At 42.0% G+C, this 22,749-nt stretch overlaps 3 protein-coding genes and 1 long non-coding RNA gene across 7 annotated transcripts in view; 2 read left to right on the top strand and 2 right to left on the bottom strand.

The window, feature by feature from the left end:
* The window catches only part of MARCHF3 (membrane associated ring-CH-type finger 3), a 79,668-nt gene extending 74,174 nt beyond the window's left edge, over positions 1 to 5,494 (bottom strand). The window contains exon 1 of one of the 3 annotated variants that reach the window (XM_064501946.1): positions 5,392 to 5,494. The gene's annotated coding sequence lies outside the window, so the exon portion shown is untranslated. The other 2 variants (XM_026115401.2, XM_026115399.2) reach the window with 2 other exon arrangements.
* Positions 5,495 to 11,256: 5,762 nt separating this feature from the next.
* On the bottom strand, positions 11,257 to 22,699 carry LOC135323553 (glutaredoxin-like protein C5orf63 homolog). Its single transcript, XM_064501948.1, has 4 exons — positions 22,521 to 22,699; positions 16,808 to 16,928; positions 13,495 to 13,551; positions 11,257 to 12,716 (listed from the first exon to the last, which is right to left on the bottom strand). The coding sequence occupies exons 2-4, from the start codon at positions 16,922 to 16,924 to the stop codon at positions 12,537 to 12,539; spliced, it is 354 nt and encodes a 117-aa protein (XP_064358018.1). The 5' UTR covers positions 16,925 to 16,928; positions 22,521 to 22,699; the 3' UTR covers positions 11,257 to 12,536.
* Positions 13,787 to 19,093, top strand: LOC135324894 (uncharacterized). Of its 2 annotated transcripts, none has more exons than XR_010386128.1 (3): positions 13,787 to 13,963; positions 17,646 to 17,748; positions 19,032 to 19,093. It is a non-coding gene; the product is annotated as an uncharacterized LOC135324894 (long non-coding RNA). The 2 variants fall into 2 exon arrangements; XR_010386127.1 differs by lacking the exon at positions 13,787 to 13,963 and adding an exon at positions 14,513 to 14,663.
* The window catches only part of LOC112992387 (TIMELESS-interacting protein-like), a 30,431-nt gene continuing 26,778 nt past the window's right edge, over positions 19,097 to 22,749 (top strand). Inside the window, exon 1 of the transcript XR_010386124.1 lies at positions 19,097 to 19,194. The gene's annotated coding sequence lies outside the window, so the exon portion shown is untranslated. The remainder of the gene's footprint in view (positions 19,195 to 22,749) is intronic.

Below are 22,749 nucleotides of genomic sequence, written 5' to 3'. Positions count from 1 at the left end.
AAATCCTTGCCCTGAACTGTTTAGAGTGATTGGACAGGCACTGAGCAGAGAAAAGGAAAACACGAAAGCAGAACAGCGATGGCAGCAAACAGACTGTCACTACCACCTACATTTTGGAGGGGGAGGCTGACAGGGGAAGAAAAAGTGTAAGGTAAAGCAGCTATATGGAGAAACAGGAAAGCGCAAGAGCTTAAGACAGAAAAGGCTAAGAAAGGGAAATGTGGAAGGATGCTAAGGTGGTGAGACTGGGGATATAGACTTATTCCAGGCCAGAAACAGACATACCTGAGACAGATTTAACATCTGGTCTTATTATAATTAAGTGTTGTGTGGGCGCAACTACTATAGATTTCATCTTAAAAATCTGCTGTTTTTCAGATTTTTCGATGAGAATGAACAAGGCCTGGTAAAACTATTCTGAATGAATGATACTCATGTCAAAAACTGAGCTTTTCAGAATGAAGTTTTCCTACAGGACACCATGCATTTTTGGCAGATCCTTGTACTGGGAAAATCTTCACAAAGCGTTTTGTTTCCGGTCTTAATCTGAATCTCAGCATTTAGTTTCTGGGCACCATTACCCTGTGAGTACCCAAGTTTTGGGATGGCAGTGCCCCATGGCAGAGGCAGCCCTGCTGAGGAGTGCTGCTGCAAGCAGACACTCAAGAGGACTGGGAGCACCATGTTGGGCTGAGATGGATGTAGGAGTTAGTGCTGACCTCAAATGCAAAGTTTGGAAACTACATATTTCATTTTAGAAATGTCAAAACAAAATGTTCTGAAATTTCAGAAGTGAAATTTTTAGAATTTTCTTTCCACTAAAGACTTTGGTTTCAGAACAGAAAGCAGTATCAAGATATCAGAATTTTTAACATGACAAACGTCCCTGCTTGGAGAATTTACACAGAAGAGCTATGGCAGAGACATGCTAGTCTCCAGCAACAAACAGAGTTAAACAACTCCTCCTTCTCTCCTTCCCTCCTCCCCCCACAAAACGCCAACAAAACCACAACAACTTAGACTGCCATCAGGCCAGCCAGCGTTTTATACTAAATGACTGCCCTTAGCCACCCCGGGCCATTCAGCTGAATTAAGTCAAAGGGACTGCTGGCAGGCTTAAAAATAGGCATGTGTTTAAGAGCTTTGCTGGCTTTGTTACTGCAGTAAAAAAAGGAAATTGGAGAGGCATCAATCTGGAACTGAAATCATCATCAATATCTTCAAGACACAAAATATAATTGGAATTAATAATTAATTCTGGTCTAGAGTGCCTTGCATGAAGCTTAAGAGAGTGCAAAGTGAGAGTTACTAACTCCTCCTCCCTCTTATTTTATATTTACGTGAAAGTAGGCTCAGTAATCAAGAGGAAGAGAGATATGAGATGCTGTACTGTGGGAGGGGGTATCATAATAAAGAAAACAAGGAATAACTACAGCACACAGTGGACTGCCACAGCAAGGATGACATATGGGTATAGCTAGAATTCCTTGATAAGTGTTCTACTTTGTATTATCACCTTGGTGATTTTCAGTACTTCGATTTTGTGACATGCTTTCCTGCACAGTCTCATTAATATTTTTCCTCCTTCTAATACTGTGGCTCTAAGCAGCAGCAGTATTTCTTCCTGCCAACTTTCAGCAGGAAAGAAGACACCCCCTCAGCAGTGTAAATCTGTTGTGTATACCATTGTAACACTCGCACTTTCTTTTCCTCACTCCACAATCTATGTTCTGTTTTAAATGAAGGATGCCCACAATGGCTCTTCTGGGCTTGTTCTGGTTAGCTGGAGTCATCTTCAGGGTAATATATCATTCGATCAATGCCAGTCTGAGGATGAATCCATTCAAAAGGTTGGCAAAAAATCCTCTAAGGTTTGTACCGAGGGATCTAGTGAAAAACTAATCGCAAAGAACAGCTATACAACCACCAGATGTGTTTTCAAATGTAGATGTAGTTTCTAATGCTATGCATACCTTTTGAAAGAGTTTGATTATATCTGCTGCAGAGAAGGAAGAAATAATACTCCATATAAATTCTGAAATGTGTTGGCAGAGAGGGAGCAGAACATATATTGATTTTCCTTTCAGATAAGCCACATGTTTCGGTAGCAACATGCCAGATTTCCCCTCTTCTCCACTGTCTTCATTGTTTTCTCTTTCTCTCCTATTTTTCCTTTTAATGGTCTTCAATGCAGCTCCGCTCTGCAGCATAGTGTAACATACACATTAGGACTGAGTTGAGTGAGTCAGTTTGGGCACAAGAAGCAGTCTAGGCACAGTAGTACAGAAGATAAATTAGTCTGTGTGAAAATCAGTATCACCATGGCAAAAGCACAGCCAGTACCTGAGCTTGCCTGTCTCTACCTAGCGCTGCAGCCAGTGGATCAGGCAAGCAGCACTGGCTTTTTTCCTCTCCACTAGGTCCTAATTCCTTCACACACCACACCTGCCCTCAGCCATGGGGAAGAGTGCCTGAGCAAGCTTGAAAACTTTCTCCCAGGTGCCCCCTTCTTTTCCATGTTTACCCCTTTTGTCTCCCGTTTAGGCAGTATTACCCCCCTCCCAGCACTGTAATACTAGTCTGTTTGCCCTCATGACACTACTCCAGGTCCTTGTTGTACAGTCACTGTTACCTCTTTAATATTAGTCTTTAGCTATATATGGAACATTTAGAGCTAATCCAACTCCAGCAGCGTCAAAGGAGGATGCAAAATAAATAACATCCCTGTCTATGCTCCAGTTGTCCCACTGCAGACAGATTGACTCATCCTGGACAAGGTCCTGAAGGCTGGTATCTGCACCTAACTAGTGGTGGAGGGGGGAATTTTAGAAGGAAATCTGCAGCTAAAAAGCAGGATGAGCCATCATACCTGCTTTAGTTGCCTGTGCTAACACTGAAGGAGCTCTCTCGGGCATCAGAGCACTCACTGCCCTATGCCATTTCGACATGCTTCCGAAGTCTTAATTAGCTGCTCCCAGAGACATTGTGTTACATCAGCCTGGTGACTTCGAAGCATATTCTATGGCAAGGTCCATCCAAGAGGGAAAAATAGTGGCAACTGTCTGAGAAGGTCCATCTCACAGGAAGCACAATGGTCATCAACCAGGGTATGCACCTACACCACTGCTCAGAGAGAAGAAAGACCCTTCTCCACAGCAAAGTCTTAAGTCACTTTGAGGAGCCACGTCTACCTCTTTATCAGATTGTTTCCTCCTCATTCTGAGAGGAGAAGGAGGCTCTGCCAGTATGTATGCCATAAGAAGTATAATTATGCTGATGTGTTTTAATAAGCATTATGTACAAAATTATATTTTGATAGACCAAAATAACTCTCATCCTAATTACAGATATTTGAAGCAGTAGATAGTACCCACTCATTTAGGGCTCAAACCTCTGAGCCACAAGACAGTTTCAGACATGCTTGAACTCCTGCTCCGGATAGAGCCTGTCTTTAACAGCAAGCGAAGACCACACCGAAGTTATGGGCTCAGTACAGAATTTACTTGTGAAATTCTACTGCCTCTATTAAGCAAGAGATAAAATAGATGATAGAAAAATGTTCCTTCTAGGCTTAGAAATCTGGCAACCAACTAATCCCTACGTTCCAAAATGAGGTTATTACCTGAGTAAGCCTGTAACTACTGCATTCAACCAGTCCATCATCTTAAAGTTTCAAAACAGGCACTCTCACAGGGTACTCTCACAATAGCCATTAACCCAGAAAAACAAATTGGTTGCTTCATCAACCTAATAGACAGCAACAGACTAAGTCATTACCAATTAATTAAAGGTCAACAACATTTAAAACCTAAGAAAATGCCTATCTCAGACTATTTTTAATTGTTGAATACATTTAGACAAATCAAGGCATAATCCCACTGGTTGTTGTCTACTTCACACCTCATCCTTCCCTTTAAATACGCAGGGATTGCACAAGGTTTATCTATGGGAGTACTCTGTGCCGGATCAGCACCAGACAGTTTCCAATACCATGCACCAACAGCCTGATCTGAAGCCTATGGACATGAATCATGAGTGAGAGTTTTCTGGTTATTTCAGTGGGCATCGGATGGGCTGTACATATCCTTGTCAAAAAAGTCACTTCTGATAGATAAGTATCCCTTGTGTTCACTGGTTTGATAACTTTGAAACAGCTAGAATGTGCAGGCAGAGTTTGCCCGATTACTCTGCCTGCCTCCTGCATACACAGTATTATCAGCCGTATGTCTAAGGATGAGTGAGACACAGGGTTAAAATTAAGTTTAAAAACTTGTTGACATTGAAAGTTAAACTCTTCTGACATATGTGGACATGATTATTGAGCAGTTTCATAATCCCTTCTATCTGCAAAGAGCCATGCAATCCCTGGCTATTAAAGAGAGAAAAAATTAGAAAAGAAAAAGGATACAAAGCTCCAAGGCTGAATCTCAGATGGTCAGGGTTTGCTTAAGACCTCTGAAGAACTGTGTTTTTTCTTTTTTTAAACAAATCCTGAAGAAACCTTAATTCTAATAGCTAGAGAGTTTAATTCTAATGAAGAGTCTTTAGCTAGAACAGGCACTTTAATTAATCCGTACATTTTACTATTGCTACTGCAATTTTTTCTGATAATAGAGTTAAAATTACACTTCAGTAATAGGAGCAAAAAAAAAAAAAAAAAAAAGAAGTAATAATTCATCCCAGTATAGATAAAGTATTCCCAGAGCTAGCCATTTTTGTCTGTGTCTAATTATACCTATTTCATTTATCTGGACCCTCAACTGCCCTTCCAGAACACAAACCAAACAAAAATAAATAAATAAAAAGCCACAACCAGAGACCGCAAAGAAATGAACATACCACTTTATCATCTATTCCGGCTGGCTTACATTCAGAGACCTCCGTTCCCATCAAGCTGCGTGAAGGCAGCAGCTAACCCACGGCCCCCCGTCCCTCGGCACGCAGATAACCCGTTCCTTACTGTGGCCGTGCAGCTGTGCCCGGCGGGGCGCGCACGCCTTGCACCGCAGCGGCGGCCGGGGGCGGCGGCGGGGCGGGCCGCGCTGCCGGGCCTCCCCTCCCCGCCCCGCAAGTGCCGCCGGGTGCTCCCCACCTTCCCGCCGCCCTCGTAACCGGGCAGCGCACCGGCGGCGGCCGGAGGGGTGCGGGCACGGCGCGGACGGGCTTTGCGAGGGATCGCAGCGAGACGGCGCAACTTGCCCCGCCCGCCAAAAGTAACTACGAGGCACCGCGTGCGCACCTACGCGCCGGGCACGGCGACACCGCGGGGCGCCCCGGCCCCGGTGCCCCCCGCCCCCTATCTATTCGGCCCGAAACGGCGCTCCCCCCGCAGAGCGGCGGTGCCGCCCGCGGAGGCGCAGCCCGCCCGGCCCCGCGGCCGCCCGCACTCACCCTGCGCCGCGCCGCGCCGCGCCCTCCCCGCGCCGCCGCCGCCGCCGCCGCCGCCGCGGGGCCGGGCGGGCGGGAGGCTGCCGTGTGCCGCCGCCGCGCACCGCTCATTGACCCGCGCCGCGGCGGCGGCGGCGGCGGCGGCAGCGGGGGGGCGGTGCGAGCCCGCCCCCCGCCCGGCCCTGCCGCGGCGAGACAAAGGCGGCGGCGGGCGTGAGACCGGCAGCGGCTCCGCGCCGCAGTGCGGGGAGGCCGGGCCGGGGGTGCCGGTTCCCGGGGCGCAGCCCTGGCCTGCGGGGGGCTCTTGGCCCGCTAAGCAGAGGTGCTGGGGCAGCAGTAGGGCTTCGGGCAGGGAGGCATTAACAGGGCTGTGCGCTCTGGTGTTAATGGAAACGGTGCTAGACCTATGTCTGGATTAAAAGCAAGAGAGGAGGGGAAAAAAAAATCCTTCCCAGCAGCTTCTTGTTGTAAAGGAGTGGAAACCTCAAAGTATCTTCTCGAGAAAAGTTTCTCTGAAGCGTGCTGTATCTGTGGGCTTGGGAAGCTTTTATTGATATCCATGAAAATCCCTCAGCAGTTGAAAGTAAGTTAGAGCTGTGTCTAAACATGACAGGTTCTATAAGCTATCAATGGCTAATCTCAAGGAGACCTGAAGAAAATTTGTATGATTAAAAGCTAATATTTTCTTGTGTATGTATAGTGCTCAATTTGGTAATCTTTCCCCAAAAAGCTTAATTTGCCTGTTCAAAAATAAATGCACATTGCAGGGTTGAGATAATATCTCTTTTGTTGCATATTTGTAACTCTCCTTTTTTTCTCTTAATACATTTCTACATAAAAACCACCAAGATATACCTGAATTTGGCTAGATGTCTAATTACTTGGGGGTTTTGTCCTTGGTTTGCTTTCTGCTCACCTGGAAAATAAACAAGCTTTGCACCTGGCTATGTGCTAGCCTCTGATAACACTGGTGCTCTTCCAGGTGAAAATGGAAGCTGTATACAGGTGCTACCTGTATATTAAAATAAATGGAAAGAGCCTGACTGTAGTTATTTGAATCACTCAGTTAACCTTGGGGGTAAGCAGGTGAATTAAATTAAGCAGAAATGTAGGTGTTCACTGAATAGGAACATTAATAAAATCATTTAGGATCTGGTCTTGCAATTGGATTTGCAGTGACAGATGCTTACCACCATGTAGACCCTCTTGAAATGGATGCCGCAGCTCCATGCTTAAATATGCCTACAGACCTCTACACACATCAAAGCTATGTGTAAAAATATGGTTTCTGATTGCTTTTTTTTTTTTTTTAAAAGCATCTGAATTTTGAAGTTGTACCACCATTTTCAGGCACTTGGTCTCCAACTAAACAAGTAGTTTGTGAGTAACAAAACTAATGAGCCTAGTCACCAATGGGTTGGGAAGTTTACAGAATAACCATAAACTTCCCTCCACTGCAGCAATGTAGCTCCTTTGCATGTTTTCTGTGATATGCCTGCTGGATGAGAGATGTTAAATGTTACAGCCAGGACAGAGCTACACTTCTGCTGGTTGCTTGGGAGCCACCAGCTGGCCAAAATGTATGATGGCTTAACCTGCGTATTCCCCAGTGCGGGAAGTTGATGGAGAGATTTCTGTCACTTTCCTGAAGGCAGATCTTCAGGAAGCTCATAGGAATGCAATAACTTTATGCTCAGTTTTTGACCCCTTTGTCAAACTGGTCATTGGGTTAAAAGCTCCCGGGAAGGTGTCGGAGAGGAAAGGCAGAAGGGAAGGGAAAGAACTGGGCTGGTACATAGTTATATGGTCCTAGTCTCCTATCTTTAGGAGACAGGCTAAAAATACATGCCCTATAATAAATCCTGGAATTAAACTTGACAGTTCTAGTCTACATACACTCATCACCATAGTATCTCAAGTGTATTCCAGTAATGCATGTCACATGCTGTTCTTTAATCCTCTCCTCAGAAGTGGGTGTAGTTGTGTCTTGGTTTCAGTAAGATTCGTGTGTGCATATGACTGGAGGAGATTTATTTTATATTTTGTCTGTGTAGTTTTGATGAATCATATACAGTCCAGAAGGCACTATCAAGGAAAAACATGGAAGGTTTGAGTAGCCTTAGTTCCTGCAGTTCATTTCACAGTCAAAATAGACACCTGAAAACGTTTGTCTTCTGGACAAACTCACTTTACCTTTTTCGGCGAGTTACAAGAGTGTACCTGTTCTCTGCAGTCTTCCACAGCTTCTGGATATCCTGGGCGTACGCCATGTATCACCTGAAGATAAAGACCAAAAACTAGAGTTTGATTTGAAATGCTATGAGAGGTGAGGGTAGAGGGCGGAGGGTGACTATTCACAAGGATGGGACGGATGGAGGCTCCTCAACAGCAGGATGTGGTAGAAAACCCATGTCATACAGGTACAGTATAACAAAGCTGACTAGAAACTGATGCTGTCACTGAGCAAAAATATGGGCTATGATCTTGCAAATGCTTGCATATGAGCCTGTGTTTGCTTCCACGTGTTGCTACACTTGTAGATAATATAGATGGCCATGTGCTTAAAATGGCCATGTGCTTAAATGCTTGTACAAGACCGAAATAGAGTTTCATAACTTTCAGAATCAGCTGAGTCTACATAAAGATTCATTTATTTTTGTTACTCTGGGAATTAGATGCTAATAGGTGAAAAATACAGTTTAGAAGCCAGGAACCAAAAGGGTCATATGTTTTATGGAAAATGTTTTTTTTAAGAAACTGGGAGTATTTGGACAGGCCCAGTTTGGACTGGGAGCACACTGTGCTAGAAGTGCTATACTAGATAAACCCTACTATGGAGTGTCTGCAATTTAAACACACAAAATATTGGAGAAGTAGAACACATAACCAAGTAAGCCTGGTGGGTATTTGTTATTTATAGTCACTGGAGGAAGATAGGGCATTGAGTGTGTGTTTTTTAATTGGGCAGAAGTAGGAAATAGGTTCCTTCCTTATGTATTCAAGCTCTTTCTACATTATAGAGATAGTACATTATGAGGCTTTGCATTCCTGCCAACATTCACTGTCAAAAGAATAAATTGCCAGTTTTCACGAAGTTGCATATGTCTCCATAAGTATATATTCAGCAGGGGCATATGCCTTCTCATTTTAAAATTGCACTTTAACACGTGATTAGAGACATGCATGTACTGAGAGTCTACTGTGTTTATTACATACAAAAAGAAGAAAAAGCGCTCAACTTTACATACGATATTTCCCTTCTTGTTTTTGGAAGATGAGGGTGGCAGATCTGCTAGTTATGCTAAGTCACAATGTCACTTGCTCAGTCTCTCAAAATATCAAAGGAAATTGGAAATAGTTAACTATTTGAGGCAAAATTCTGGTCCCACTGAGGTTAATATAATTAATAAGGGACCACATAATATAAATGGGACCACAAATTTACAGTTTTTAGGACTGCTAATGTCAGGGAAGTGGAAGATGACTCAAACACTTTCTTGTCTGATCTACTTAGAACAGGTGAAGTCTCAGTCATTGAATGAATTTTTCTTCCATTGAGCAGAGAGCAGCTTCAGAAGAACAGGTAGCCTGCTGGAGTTTTTAGTTTCAGTATTCCCCAAGGAGAACTAATGAATGTAACAGAGGGGAATAACATATTTTGCAACCTTAACACAACCTAACTCTGCAATGAGAAGTCTGCAGTAGCACCTGTGGGCCAAAATGAACTGGCAGCCCCTTGCTCAGTCACCTTGTGCTGCAGTGTTTCCATCTGGAAATGATTATAGCACAGCTTCTTCCCTGAGATCTGCCACCAAAGCTCCAAATTCAGATGTTTCCAGGTCCTGTCTTTGCATCCAAACTGATGGGAAGAGGGCTTCCCCTCCCTTAGAACAGTAACATCTTCTCAGATACTGCTGGAAGGTTTTGGCATTATATCCCATATGTATGTTTTATGGCTTTGGAACGATGGGGTGTGTTTGAAGATGTTTGGCTGAAAAAGAGCTTTCTATACTGTAGAAACTAACCAATTTATCGAGTCTAGGCCCTCTGTGTGCACACTGGTCTATAATGACCTTTCTTGCACACCTAAATCTGCTGCTTATGTTGACAAGGAGAACGGGCTGGGGCATGCACAATGCAGGATTGTTTTTGATCCTACACAGGAAGGAAGAGAGTCGCCCCTTCTCACTACATTATACGCAAACAGAACTCACAGCCAAAACTAATGGAAAATGTCTATCTCACTGATAAAGGCTAGGCCATAGACAAAAGCTATTATAAAAATCCTCTTATCATTCACTTTATAAAATAAAGGAAGAAAATCTGGCACTAGCTACAAAAGAAAACTGCCCCAGTCTGAATGAATAAGGAACAAGGGATTTATCATCTATTGTATGATTAAGACGTCTGGTTTTGGCTTCCAATTTTTTTCCCAAAACAGACCTTACTAAAAATAAAACAAAGGAAAATTGCTCTCTAATGGCTATTCAAGCCTCTGTCAGTGATGCACACTGGGAAGTAGGGCAAGACCCCATGACCTGTGTCCTCAATATCTTAGCAATAATAATGGTATTTTTGAAAGGCACTTGAAGAACTACGGATGAAAAGTGCTATATGTCATGGTTATCTATTACAAAACCTTCATAAGAAAAAAACTGGTCACTCTGAAACCATCTCAGGTTATAGGAGGGAAGAGAATGGCACTTGCCTGCTCTTACAGAACTAATTCAGACCTATTAGTTAACAGTAAATTGTGGTAAACTTAAAAATTTGACTGTAGCATTATAAATTGCATAAAGTATGTAAGTTTTTGCCCTTAGGCACCCCTCCTTCCCTTTCAAAAGTGATGAAAAGCACTGTGGGTAAGGCAAAACTATGCTGCAGCATAAAATGCAAGAAGCATCTTGCTACATCAAGTTTTGCCTGTTGTTTTTTTTTTTTCAATTTGCTTGTTTGTTTCCTGTTGGTGAAAGCACCATATTTAATGCTTTGCTGGGTTACCCTGGGTGCAGTCACTTACCCCGGGGAAGTTTCAGCTTGTTTTTTGACAATCTCCTCCACCTACTCTTCCACTACAGCGCATATGACCACATCGAGGTAAAACAGAAGGCTCTGGAGGTAAAAGTAAGGTTACAAAATAAACAAACAAATTACTTAAAGTCATACAGGGGGTTTTTCTATAGAAAGAACAGTTGGCTATAATTTCAGTTTTGGGTCAAACAGCTAATCAGAATGGCTGATGGGAAACCTCAAAATAGGTTTAAGGAGGTGCTTAAATTGATGGGCTGATCTTGAGTTCTTGCAAATCTAGTAAAGCTTTCCCATATGATGCCACTCTCTCTGCAGACTTCTTCAGGAGGTGAGGTGCTATGAAGAGAAAGTTTCTGGAGTCCTATAAACCTCATGGTATAGTTAGATGATGTGGCTGAACTTACCTAAAGCGCTCTGCTATAAAAAGGGTGTAGTTCTCCCCTCTGGGAGCTCTCAAGTACTTTCAGATCCCTTGCAGACTGGACTCAAGGTTTTAATGTCTCACCCCTGTCTACCCAGGAAGTTTTCATCTTGCAGAATCCAACAGAGTTGGCTTAGCAAATGATCTGCCAGAGGCTAAAGCCACAGCAGGACAGGACCACAGAAAAGAGAGGGAGTGGAACTGTCCACTATCAAAACCTGGGTTCCTGTCAAACCATACCCCAAAAGCTAAAGTCTGTAATGAATCCTAGTGAATCCGTTTGCTGGCCTAACTGGCTGTTGTGCCTGGATTCTTTGCAATATGAAGACTGCATTGGGTAAGCATCCTTGTTTACATTTCTAATAAAAAGACAAGATCGAATACCACAATGACAGAAAGAACAGACATGCAAGAGGTGTGGATTAGCTTCTGTTTAGAAGGATCTATTAAGTAGACCAAAAATACACCTTTCTTCAGTGTTTATTACAGACTATTCAGCCTAAAACAGTTGACTGTCCCTTAATGTCTGTTGTCTCCTCCTGAAAATATATTCAACATCGGCATTCTGTCTGCACACCTTACATCCTTCCAGTGAAGCAGTAACGGAACTGCAGTATCCCTTGATAAAAGAGTATCCTTGAAATTGCTAAATGGATTTGCGGTTGTGTTGCAGAGTAAACTGAAACGTGATTCCTGTCTGTTAGAAAGCATGGAGACTAAGCTGAGCTACCACAGAACTCTAGCCCATTGGTCCAAGAACCATTCCCGTAATGGGTTTAGAGAAACTCTCTGCTTTCTGGGCATGCGAGGGCAGAGAATTATGCCACATGCATCCCTACACATGGCAACAGACCATATATTAGCTTTTTTTAAGAACATAGGTGAGTTCTAAGGGAGAAGTTGCATTGTTTCATTGTCTTAGGCCAGCAAATTTTTAATGAAACTCTTTAGCTTTCTTGCTTCCGTTTTACACTCTGAAATTAGAAAGTCATGTTTGGAGTTATTAAATCTTGTTTCCATTACAGGTTTGTTTCTGTTGGCTCAATTACACTTCACTTTTTTTTCTTTTCTTTTTTTCTTTCTTCCCTCCCCTCAGCTGTGGCTGGAGTTAACTCAAGTACTTAAGGACTCAAAGCTCACTGTGGTAGATGTGACAGGCTTAAGTGCAACATGTTCATCCCATTAAAAGAAAAATATGCCATTCAGTGCTCATATATGAGTAATAACTATATCAAATTGTGATGACTGTTTAACTATGACTCTGCTTCAGCTAGTGTTCTGTCCTTAATTAAGTGTCCTTTTCATTTACAGTAACTGCCCTCTTCTCCATTTCAAAATGAGCACTTAGGATACATTGTTGAGCTTCTACAAGGAGGCATCTAATAGACCTACAGCTTACAGATACTAACAATCTCGAAGCACATTTCATTTTGTCTGGTGCTGTGGAGCAGCATTTATTCTGTCAATGAAAAGTCAAACAATTTAGCATAGCAGCAGATGAACGGTACAGGAAAGGTTGCTACTCAGGCAGCTGGGTGGGACTATTAATACAAAATAGAATACAGGTCATCAAATTTTTCAAGAAACAAGTACCATAACTTCTAAGAAAAGTAAGGCCTGATAATGAATACTGCCCTTTCACACCACTGATGTTGCAAAATCCTTTCAGATCCACACCAGAACAGCTGTGTTTTCTTCACTGGTTTCCATCATTTTGCAGCTCCAGCTTTGTTAGCTGGTCCTCAAACTTTTGAATGTCTACTCGATGCTTCATTAGGAACTTCCCATTTAAATGAAAAACAGGTATGTCGTATTTGTATTTATCATACCATGATGAGTTCTCTGGAAGGGTAATATCCACCTCCTGCAAAATAAACTGTGACAAACAAGAAATATATGTTAGTACATATTGGACACTGAAAAAACAATACCTGCTTGCTTTCTGATTAAGATTTTCTTTAGATGTGCAATACCACTTTCTTTGGGCTTTTGACTGTATTCTTCCACATTGTAGACAATTGCCCATTTTGTCGACATAAAACATATAGCCACAAACTTTGTATGTCTGCAAAGATCCTCTGCCTAGTCTAGCAAGAGATACTTGATCCCCTGTGCAGAACCACTATCCTGTGACCATCAGCCACAACCAAAATGCAGCTGGCAACACAGCAGCTTCTTGTTAAGCAGCAGAGTGCACCACCTTTTCAATACTACTGTTAACAACCTCTTCCTTCAAGACAGAGATCAAAACTGATTGAGCACCAAAAACTGTGCCATGAATTCAAACATTTGTAGTTCCTTGTCCCTCGGAAATTTCTTTCCAACATCCTTCCCAAATAATATTGTTACCTGCCTCATAAAAGTTGCAAACGCTGCTGTAGGCCAGAGGAAGAGTATTTACAGAAGCACAGGTTTTAAAAACTTTTGCAGTGAAGTGTATGTTGGTTTAGTTTGCTAAGACTTATTTGAGTTGCAGTGTTGGAGGATGCTTTTGGATAATGAGTTTTATGGAAATCAGTGCTGAAATTGTCTTGAAGAGGTCACCCATGAAAGAATAATGGATGCAAATAAATCCAAGCAATCTTCTTTTACAAAGAAAGAATCCTGATTATTCTTTCTATATATAAAATGTATACAGTATTGTAATACATTACCCTTTTCTTATGTGGCTCAAGCACTTCTTTTGCTTCATCGCATAGAGGGCATGGTTCCTAAAGGACAATACAGCAAAATATGCACATCATTTGTACTGTAAAGTAGCATACACAGAGAGGCGTGATCATTACTGTAAATGTGGATTCCCTCCCCCTTTCCACCCCATTTCTGTCTTTGTGCTTTGTAAATCTCCACTTTATCAGTGCAGCCTGGATTAACGTAGAACAAATTTTTTGCATCAGCCACAAAACTTATGCACTCCTCATTTGCTGTTTGTTTTTTTTTCCCTAATGGTACAAACTAACAGTTTTCAATTGATTTTTTTATAAGCTGATTCGTGGACATGGCTTGGAAGGTCATACACAGATCCTTTTGTGTAGCTAGCAGCAGTGCTTGTTGAAGATGTTGCCATCACCAGCTGGAAACAACTGCCAGTACCACTCTTGTTGGAAGGGGAGTGCAGGAATCGTGAGTAATTTCTGATCTGTTTCAGATTGAGTCACTTGGGTCAGTTCAAACAGCAAAAGAAGGTGGCTTGAGATAACCTGGTTAATTTTGCCTAAAATGGATTAAGCATGATCTCTTCTACCTGCAGAGTTGGAGGAACAGCAACTTTCAGCAGAGGGAAGTGACAAACAGCTGCAGTATTTTGACCTGTTATGTGGTCAGAATTTTCAAAAAAAAAATCCCAAAGCCTCCTTTCTGAAAACTCCCTTGTCTTTTACCATAGCTATACAGCTGACTTCTGCTATCATGCATTGTGACTGTTAGAGCAAGTGCCTGTCTGAAAATGTGATTCACATGGAGGCACATGCTTCCATATTTGTCATGGAACAATTTGGCCTATAATTCACATAACAAAATATATGGTCATGAACGTGATGGCTCTGTCTGTATGCCACGAAATACTGCTCCCCCCTCACCTTAAAGCCTTCTTGGGGCTTGTTTAAACAGGGAGTTAATCTGAAGTAACTTTCTTCCTGTGTTTGAGTCAATGGGGGTTAAATGTTCTACTTTTAATTCACACTCTAATGTAAATTGTCTTTCCTGTATAGACAAGTCCTTGTGCTTTGAAAACCTATGCAAGATGCTGAAGATCAACAGTTCTGTATCTTTCTTGCTAGTGTTTTGTCACTTTGGGAGGGACTGAAGTGCCAAAGACCTGAAGGTACATATATCAGTGACTGAGAGGAACAACCCAGAATCCTGCACATCACTTTTGGAATGTGCCAGGTTCCTTACAGTGAAAGTAGGACATGTTCAGTTCTCCTAGGATTGAGGAAAGCTTTCTAGTGTAATAGTTACACAAAAGCATTTGAAAAACTAAGTTGACTCTTGAGAAAGAAAATGATTTTGCTCCTGCTCTCATGGCAAGCCTAAGCATGCATGTGGTACTAATAAAACTGGAACTGGTTTAAAATCAATATATATTTTAAAGTAGAGCAGTGTAACAGTAGGGGTCTATCACGCTTTATGTTATTTTGTAATAGCGTTGCCTGGATAGAGCTATCTTAGACAACCTCCTATCTGAGATGTATGTTACAGTAGCAAAAGGGAATCCTACTGCTGAGATGGTGAAAAAGCCCTTGCCAAAGTGACATATGCTGTGCTGATAGCTAAACCTGTTAGACAATACACAAGGTGGAAAGGACATTTTTATTTCTACAGATAATCCCCATTTATCCTGCAGGCTTAGACTGCAGTTTTATGGTCATTTTAAGCTGGCACTGATACTGAAGGAAGAAAACCCATCTTCCTGCCACCAATTCTTTTGTGCTGGCATAAGCATTCATGCAGCTGCACAGTACAGCTAGACAGGAGAACTGATCTGAGTTAACAGTAACCTTGGGGGGGTGGATGATTTTTAACCTGGATCAGTTCCTGCATGAATGCTCATACTGCATAAAAGGAGTCTGTGAGGGGAAAACCATTTGAAGATTGCAAACATCTTCCTTCTTCTCATCCTCTTCTCTCCTTATTTTTAAAAATAGTAAAGAGGGAAAAAATGAGTTGATTAGCATAAACTAAGAGTGCAGATTAGATTTGTTATAAAGTAGTCTGCATTTTGCTCTGCAATTGCCAGTGATATCAGACATGAAAAGCATTTTAAGTTACGCATATATTCAAGAAAAGGACAGTTTAGAAAATCACTTGAGCTCTGCTCACAGTAATTTGATTGCACACAGTGTCTTAGTAGTTTGAAATTTTTATAACACAAAAATCATACAAAAGAGCTTTTTTCTAATTATCAGCTCTAAAGCTAAGTTCATTATTGCCTACCTTATCACCTTTGGATTGTGAATGAGTTGATGCTGAACCAGCCAGCAGAGAGAGAGCTGTAACTTAACAGTATGGTTCTTCATATAACATGTACTCCACTGATTAAGAAACAACTGCTGACTTTTTTTTTTAACCTATTCCTAGGTAACATAGCTAGGGATAGAATAAATTAACATTGTGCAGGATGAGGAAATTGCTTTAATCGCATGCATTTCCAACAACTGATTTCAAAGTTCACAGTACTTTGCATTTCTAGTTATGCTCCCCCCAAACGCTATGTAAACTATATAAATGCAGCACAGCCAGCATGCTGTGAAGCAGAAGGAGGGCAGTTTAGGTTTTGAAGTGTGCCACTCCATCTAAAAGTGCAAAAGAGCTTTGAAGAGAACACTGACCCTCAATGATAATTCCATCCTGGAAAGTGACAGTCTACAAATGACCATTCCTGCTCATCAGATGTGTTTTCCACGTATGCTTAGAGTCCTCTGTTCACACCATGAACCTTTGCCTGCATTTTATTGCCATTAGCTTTACACAGCTAGTAAAGCAAAAAGAGAGTGAACCAGAATTTATTTTTTCTACTGCACTATTAATACTACTTTGATACATTTTCAGTCTCATAGGTAGTGCTGAAATTGAATAGGAATGCTTTGAAGAGTCTACCTTGGCCACTCATGCTTGTCCCGGGCAGATTAGATGTGACAAGGGAGGAACTCATCTTTGTCCTCCAGCTCCAGGATGAAACACTGGCAGTTAGAGAACTATTTTCTACTAGTAAATGGACTGTAGTGTCACTGAAATGCAGCAAACTTGAAATCTCCATTTGCTGCTTGTAACTAGTTGCTTGCTATGGGCACAGTGACTGGTGAGGCCCAGGGCAAAAGACACCCTCAAGGTAAAATGCATAATACTAAGCTTCACAAATCTGGAAGGGAAAAAGGTAAGGCTGAGCCATTTCATGTGGGATTCATGTACATCAAAGGTGATACATAAACACTCTTGCATAGCTTTATTCTGTAAAGTAACTTTTACCTTGGTGAACAAAGTCAACACTGGTTTATTTGTGCTGGCTGAACAGAGTTGTCTCCCCAGTGGACTAGATGAATGTCTTGCCAGCTGCACTGTTCTGTTCAGGAAACGAAGCACCATTGTCCTGTTAAGGCAAAAATGAAATGTACAGTTTAATTGTTTTGTGGTAAGTTATAGCTCATGAAATTCAATTTTAAGGTAAAAGTCGTGCTTCAATAGTAGTTCTAAAATACACACAGTCAAACCATTTTCCCAACATTTTTATGTTCACAGTCTCAACACATTAATCAGAAAAATAGTTTACTATGCAGCAGGCCAGAAACAATCTCGGGTAGCTGAAGAAGTGTAGCTCCATTTAAAAAGAATATTATATTTTCTTGCTGAAATGCCTCTTTTAAATTCTTTAACATAAATGCTGACATAAATACATTGCGCTGTTGCAACTAGACATGTGCCAGTAAGAATTACATGATACTAACAAAATGCAAAGTGCTGTGCTTTGAACCTCAGTAATCTTACTGCAGTGCTTGGCATAAATATTCTACTTACTAAAAATTATTCCATCAAACAACTAATCTGTACCTAATCAGAACGTTAAAATAATGCTTCCTGCAGTGAATAAAAAGCTGCAGTCAAGATGATTTAACTCTGTAATATTAAAAGCATGCACATTACCCTGAGCCCTTTCTGTGACAGCAAATTAATTTATGAAAGATGGTGATGGGTTTGTGGTTTCTTTGGGGAGGTTTAAGTCCATTTAGTGTTGTTGAAGGGTGTCATATTGGAGACTTGCAGTCATGTATTCATAATAACACTAATAACAGCAGTGCTTCTTCCACAGATGCATCTTACTGGGATCTTTACAAGACATTCTAGAATGGAAAGGCAAGAAACAGAAGCAAAAGAGTCTGCACTGCTGGCAAAGATGACCGTTTTTATACTCTGTAAGTCAAAAGTTGTCACCAGGGTCTGCACTGGGACAATCAACTCCCTTTACATAAAGCCAAATTTCACAGCTTCTGTTCAGGAATGGCTTATCTGTGTTTTCATTGACTATAGCTGACCACAAACACACATTGTATTTGCCCAAGTTTAGACTCTTTAAGTGTGATGTGCAATACAGAACAAAAGCAGGACTAAGTTGCAATTGATAAGCATGCTTTAGGATGTTCAATAAAAAGAGCCTAAAGCATCCATTGAATTTTTCAGTACTATGTAATTTTGTTTTCAGACAGACAGTTTTGCCAATCTACCCTCTAAGGAAGAACAAAACATTGCGGTGGAATCTGAACTTAAGTCTACTTAATTGATATGTTTCTAAGCAATAACTATCAAAAATATCAAACTGATGACAGGACATTGCCCCACCAGCTTTATTACACTGTCAAAGATGCTCGTTTTCTCCAGAAGACTAAGGTAAGGGTAACTTGCCACGTTTCCAGAAGTTTCAACAGAACAAGTGCAAAGGAAAGGTGTTGCCCTTTGAAAATTATAACTGAATGGCGAAATTTCAGATGCTAGGAAAGAACCTGATTTTTTTTTCTTTGACCACATAAAATACGTAGCCTAAAATGGAATATACAGCAATGAACAGGCTGTTAGGTTTGTACCATACTCTTTAGCTTGGGACAGTAAATGCTCTTCAGATGTGTGTGTCATGCTTTATACCACTAAGAGAGTCAGCTGCAGCAGCTGAGTGTGATCCTTGCTGGCACTGCAAAGTTCCAGGTGACTGGTACAGGACAGGCTGCTGTTGGTGACAGTCCTTGGCAGCTACTGAATTTGTTTTAATTGGCCAGGTGGAAATCTAATTGTCCAGGATTTTACCTACTAAATACAAAAATAAGCTTGAAACCTTTTGTAAAAATGCAAATTTGGATGACAGTAACTAGCCTTAGTCATATTTAGAGAAATTTATGTCCACAATAAATAGCTGCCCAAAATGGATGTGTTTTTGGCGTAACAAAGTGCAGCATGTGGGCTTGTTCACATGCAAGATAAAAATGTCAAAATAAATAGTTTGCATTCTGGCAAGTTTTTAAATGAATATTTTTTATTGCCAGTCTAGCAGGCCAAATTTTGTGCCTTCAAAACAAGGGGAAAAAAATGAATTGCTGTATGAACAGCAGAATGAATAAAGCCTAGATTTCCATGGATTTTATTCCCCCCTATACACATATATGTGCACAAAATGACTTTGGTTCCCTTCTTTATCCCCCCTTTTCAGGTACCTTCCAGGTGCCCCAAATACTGTCTGAGAAGAGCAGCACATGCAGTGACCGGACAAGTACAAGGCAGCCACAGCCATGTGCAGAGCTGACAGAGTAAGCAGCAGGCTGTGCGCACGGGCTGACGGTTGAGCTCACAGGGAAGCATTCCTCTCAGGAGAGGTATTTACTTGGATCTTCCTCCTCTGCTCTAATTTTCTCAAAGTACCTATAAATTGTACCAGCCTCTTGGAGATCTCTACCCTCTGATAAAACTGAGCCTGGTGGTTAACTCCAGCCAAAACAGCAGCTGAAGGGGAATGGATAAAACAATACCAGTACCTAAGCTTTACGATGTCACAAAAAGAAATAGACTTGTGCAGTGTCTCACATCCTTATAAATTTTAAATAATCATAAGCAACACTGTCTTTGGAATTCAAGAACAAACCTTCACCAAACAACTGGCTGCAGTTCCCAGAGTATTCACACTTGTGGACTGGGTATTTCACTTATGTGTAAAGAGGTGTATTACAGAGCCTAAACACTGTTAGTTGTTAACAGATGCCAGATGCAGCCAGTAGGACTAAAGAAACTTTGCCTTTCCCTTGCAAATTCAAATTAGCATCCAATAATGTTAGCATGAAATTTGCACTTTTTTAAAAAATAACCTAAGGAAAATAGAGTCCTGGCTATCAGTTTATTTACCTATATAGACTGAGGCTAAGGCCCTACTGTTTTGCCCATTACAGAAAGATTCAAAGGACTACTCCTGATTTTTAAAATGACCCCAGTCTCACTCCATGCTCATCATTCTGTGCTTTTGCACAACCATAAAGCAGTCTGACACATCTAGCCCTGAGGGAGGGTGAGATGTTGTCAGACAGCATCGTGTTGCCACAGTACAGGAGATGCAGTTTGGCTTCCCTATGCTTCTGAAGCCCACAGTTGCCAGAAAGCATCATTAGGAAGGAGGGTGGGTGGAAGAGCTGCATTTAACCTGTGCTAAAGCATGGTCCTAGCACAGAGCAACTTCAGCTTCACAGGAACACAACTAATGTTCTGCTCCAGAAATCTGCTTTTAAATTAGCAGGATTCACTAATCCTATTTATTGGGTTAACTAAAAAGGTTTTGGATAAAACCAAAGCGCTGTGGCTTTGCATACATACTGGAGGGTTCTAATTATATTGTGAGGAGTTAAGTATAGTTGCAGTCGATCAGAAGCTGATCAAAGGGAAAATCCAATCATTCATCAGGCAGTTTTACTGCAGCAGCTCAGTTTGTCTGAGCAGCATCCCAGAGCCACATGGGTGTCTACTGCATGCAGATTGCCGTTGTGTGCCAAGTGGGTTCCCAAACGTTGGCCTGCACTGGGCTGAGCAAAATTTCTGTAATGCTGAGCTCCAGCATCATGGAGCATTTCCATACGGATTTCACCACTGACATAAAAAAAGGGAAGTGTTGCAAAGATGCCCCACAGCTTTCACATGCCATGGAAGAATCTATATCATATCTGTATTTTATTATGAAGGGACTAAACTGATAACAACACACAAAAAACCTTTCAACGTGACTATTCTGCAGCTCTCCTTAACCTACCCCCAGGTAATTGCAGAGACTTGTCTGAGGGACACTATTAATATGTAAATGGAAAGCCAGGAAGCTTGGAAACTCCAAAACTCCCCCTCCCTCACACTGTAATGGTAAACAATAATCTAATAAGTGATGCTTGAAAGTCTAAACTTGGCCAGTGCTGTATTTTACAAAGCCAAATTGGACTAATTTCCTATAAATAGAATTTCCATTGGCTAATAAATCCTGGTCTGCTGCAAAAATAAGATGTGACACTAAAACTAGCCATTATTTAGGCTAGATAATTAGCTGTATAAAAACCTCATCTTAGCATCAGTCACGCAAAGATAAGCATGACTGATTTTTTTTTCCAACTACATACCTTTTAATGATGCTATATACTCTTAAATAATCTCAACTTCAAGTCATCAGCATACTCTAGCTCTTTGATTCTGGATGTTTTATATGCATAATTATCAACATATTTGGACATGATTATGTCCTGATTTCCATAGTTTTGTATCCATAAACAAGAGGATGAAATTATTATGAACTCACAGGCATTCGTCTATATACATTTCTGCAAATATTTGATTTTGGAACCCTAAAGTGGATTTGACAGCAACAGAATTGCTTGGACAAATCAAATTTCTTTCTGCAAGGTAACAGTAACACATCAGAAACATGAAAACAGTTAAATTTGAATAAAATGGAATGCAGGACTGCCCTAAACATTTTCTAGCTCTTTAAAGGAGCTTTATGAATGTCTATTAAACTGATTCCTACTCTCCATTTATTCTGCTTTCTAGTACAATAAAGGGATATAAACTGAAGCAGAAACAGGATGGGAAATAGATGCAAATGGCAGAATACATGCTGATGGCCCAGGTCAGTGGTGCCATTAAAACAGCCTTTCTTCATTCAAAACCAGCTCTGGTCACCAAGGACAGCTGCACTTGCTGGCGGGCTGATCTTGTTAATTTGGTGTTTATCAGGTAGATACTGAATGATAAAATAGGGAGCCACAGCAAGAGACCAAGGAGCGCGTGCGAGTAGCATACTGTGTGCTATAGCTGCTTGGATCCCCACAGGGGTTTTACCCCAGAAGCCTTTCAGAGGAGGCTCTCAAAATACAGGAGAATCTCGAACAATCCTTTTTGGAGAGGAGTAGAAACGCTAACGTGTTTCTAGGGAAGAACCAGCTTTTACAACAGTTTCTTACAAAGGTGTTCAGGAATACTGCTTGCTGCTGTGAGGTGGTGCTGAATATCAAGCCATGCATATTCCTATACACTTTCTCCTCCAAGCTACAGTAATCTGAGGTAAATGCCGTAAACCCATCGTATTCCATCCCACAAAAGACTAAAGGTATAATTTCATCCTGATGCACAGCAATACAGGTCAGTACAGTGGTACTGCTACAAGCGCACCCGTTCTGGGCTGTGGTTTGAGGCACACATTCCAAATTCTGGAAACGTTTGGCAGGTTGCTGTAACCGCCATGAAATCATTTTTGAAGGCTAAAGAACCTGCAGAAGCAGTGGCCCACTATCATGAAGTAAGATATAACAGCGCTTAAAAGCCCGTTTTAAGTGTCTCCGTTTGAGCTGTCAAAGGAAACTTTTTAGTGAAACGACCCACTCGGCCTCAAGGGGCGGCGGTGGCAACTCTTCTCATTATCTGCTGCTACGAGAAAGCCTCATTTCCTTTAAGGACACTTTCTAAATCAGTAACGTCCTCTACGGAGCGGAAGAGTCAAAGACCGCTTTAAAAAAAAAAAAAAAAAAAAAAAAAAAAAGTTCATCCGTTGCTGCTGCGAACAACTTAGAGAGCAAGTTACCCGCAGCCGCCGTTTACTTGCAGCTAAACCAGAGCCGGGGGCGCCGGGCCCTAGCTACCGCGGGGCCGGTGCGGCACGCCGGTCCCAGCCGGTTCCTACCGGTTCCAGCCGGTTCCCGCCGGCCCGCAGCTGCCGCTTAGCCTCGGGGACGCGCTGTCGCCGCCGCCGCCGCACCCGGGGGCTGCCGAGGCCGCAGCCGCCACCTGCCCGGGCCCCGCCTGCCCTTAGCCGCAAAGGCCCGAAAGCCTCCGCGCCTCGGCTCGCCGTCACGGCCCGGGCGGCGGGCACTGCTCCGCCCCGCTCCCCGCCGCCGCCGCCGCGCTGGCGC

This window comes from Dromaius novaehollandiae, chromosome Z (assembly GCF_036370855.1).
Source record: "Dromaius novaehollandiae isolate bDroNov1 chromosome Z, bDroNov1.hap1, whole genome shotgun sequence".
In the NCBI taxonomy this organism is placed as follows: Eukaryota; Metazoa; Chordata; class Aves; order Casuariiformes; family Dromaiidae; genus Dromaius; species Dromaius novaehollandiae.
Note: the sequence above shows the minus strand (reverse complement) of the source record. Positions and strands in the feature narration are given on the sequence as shown.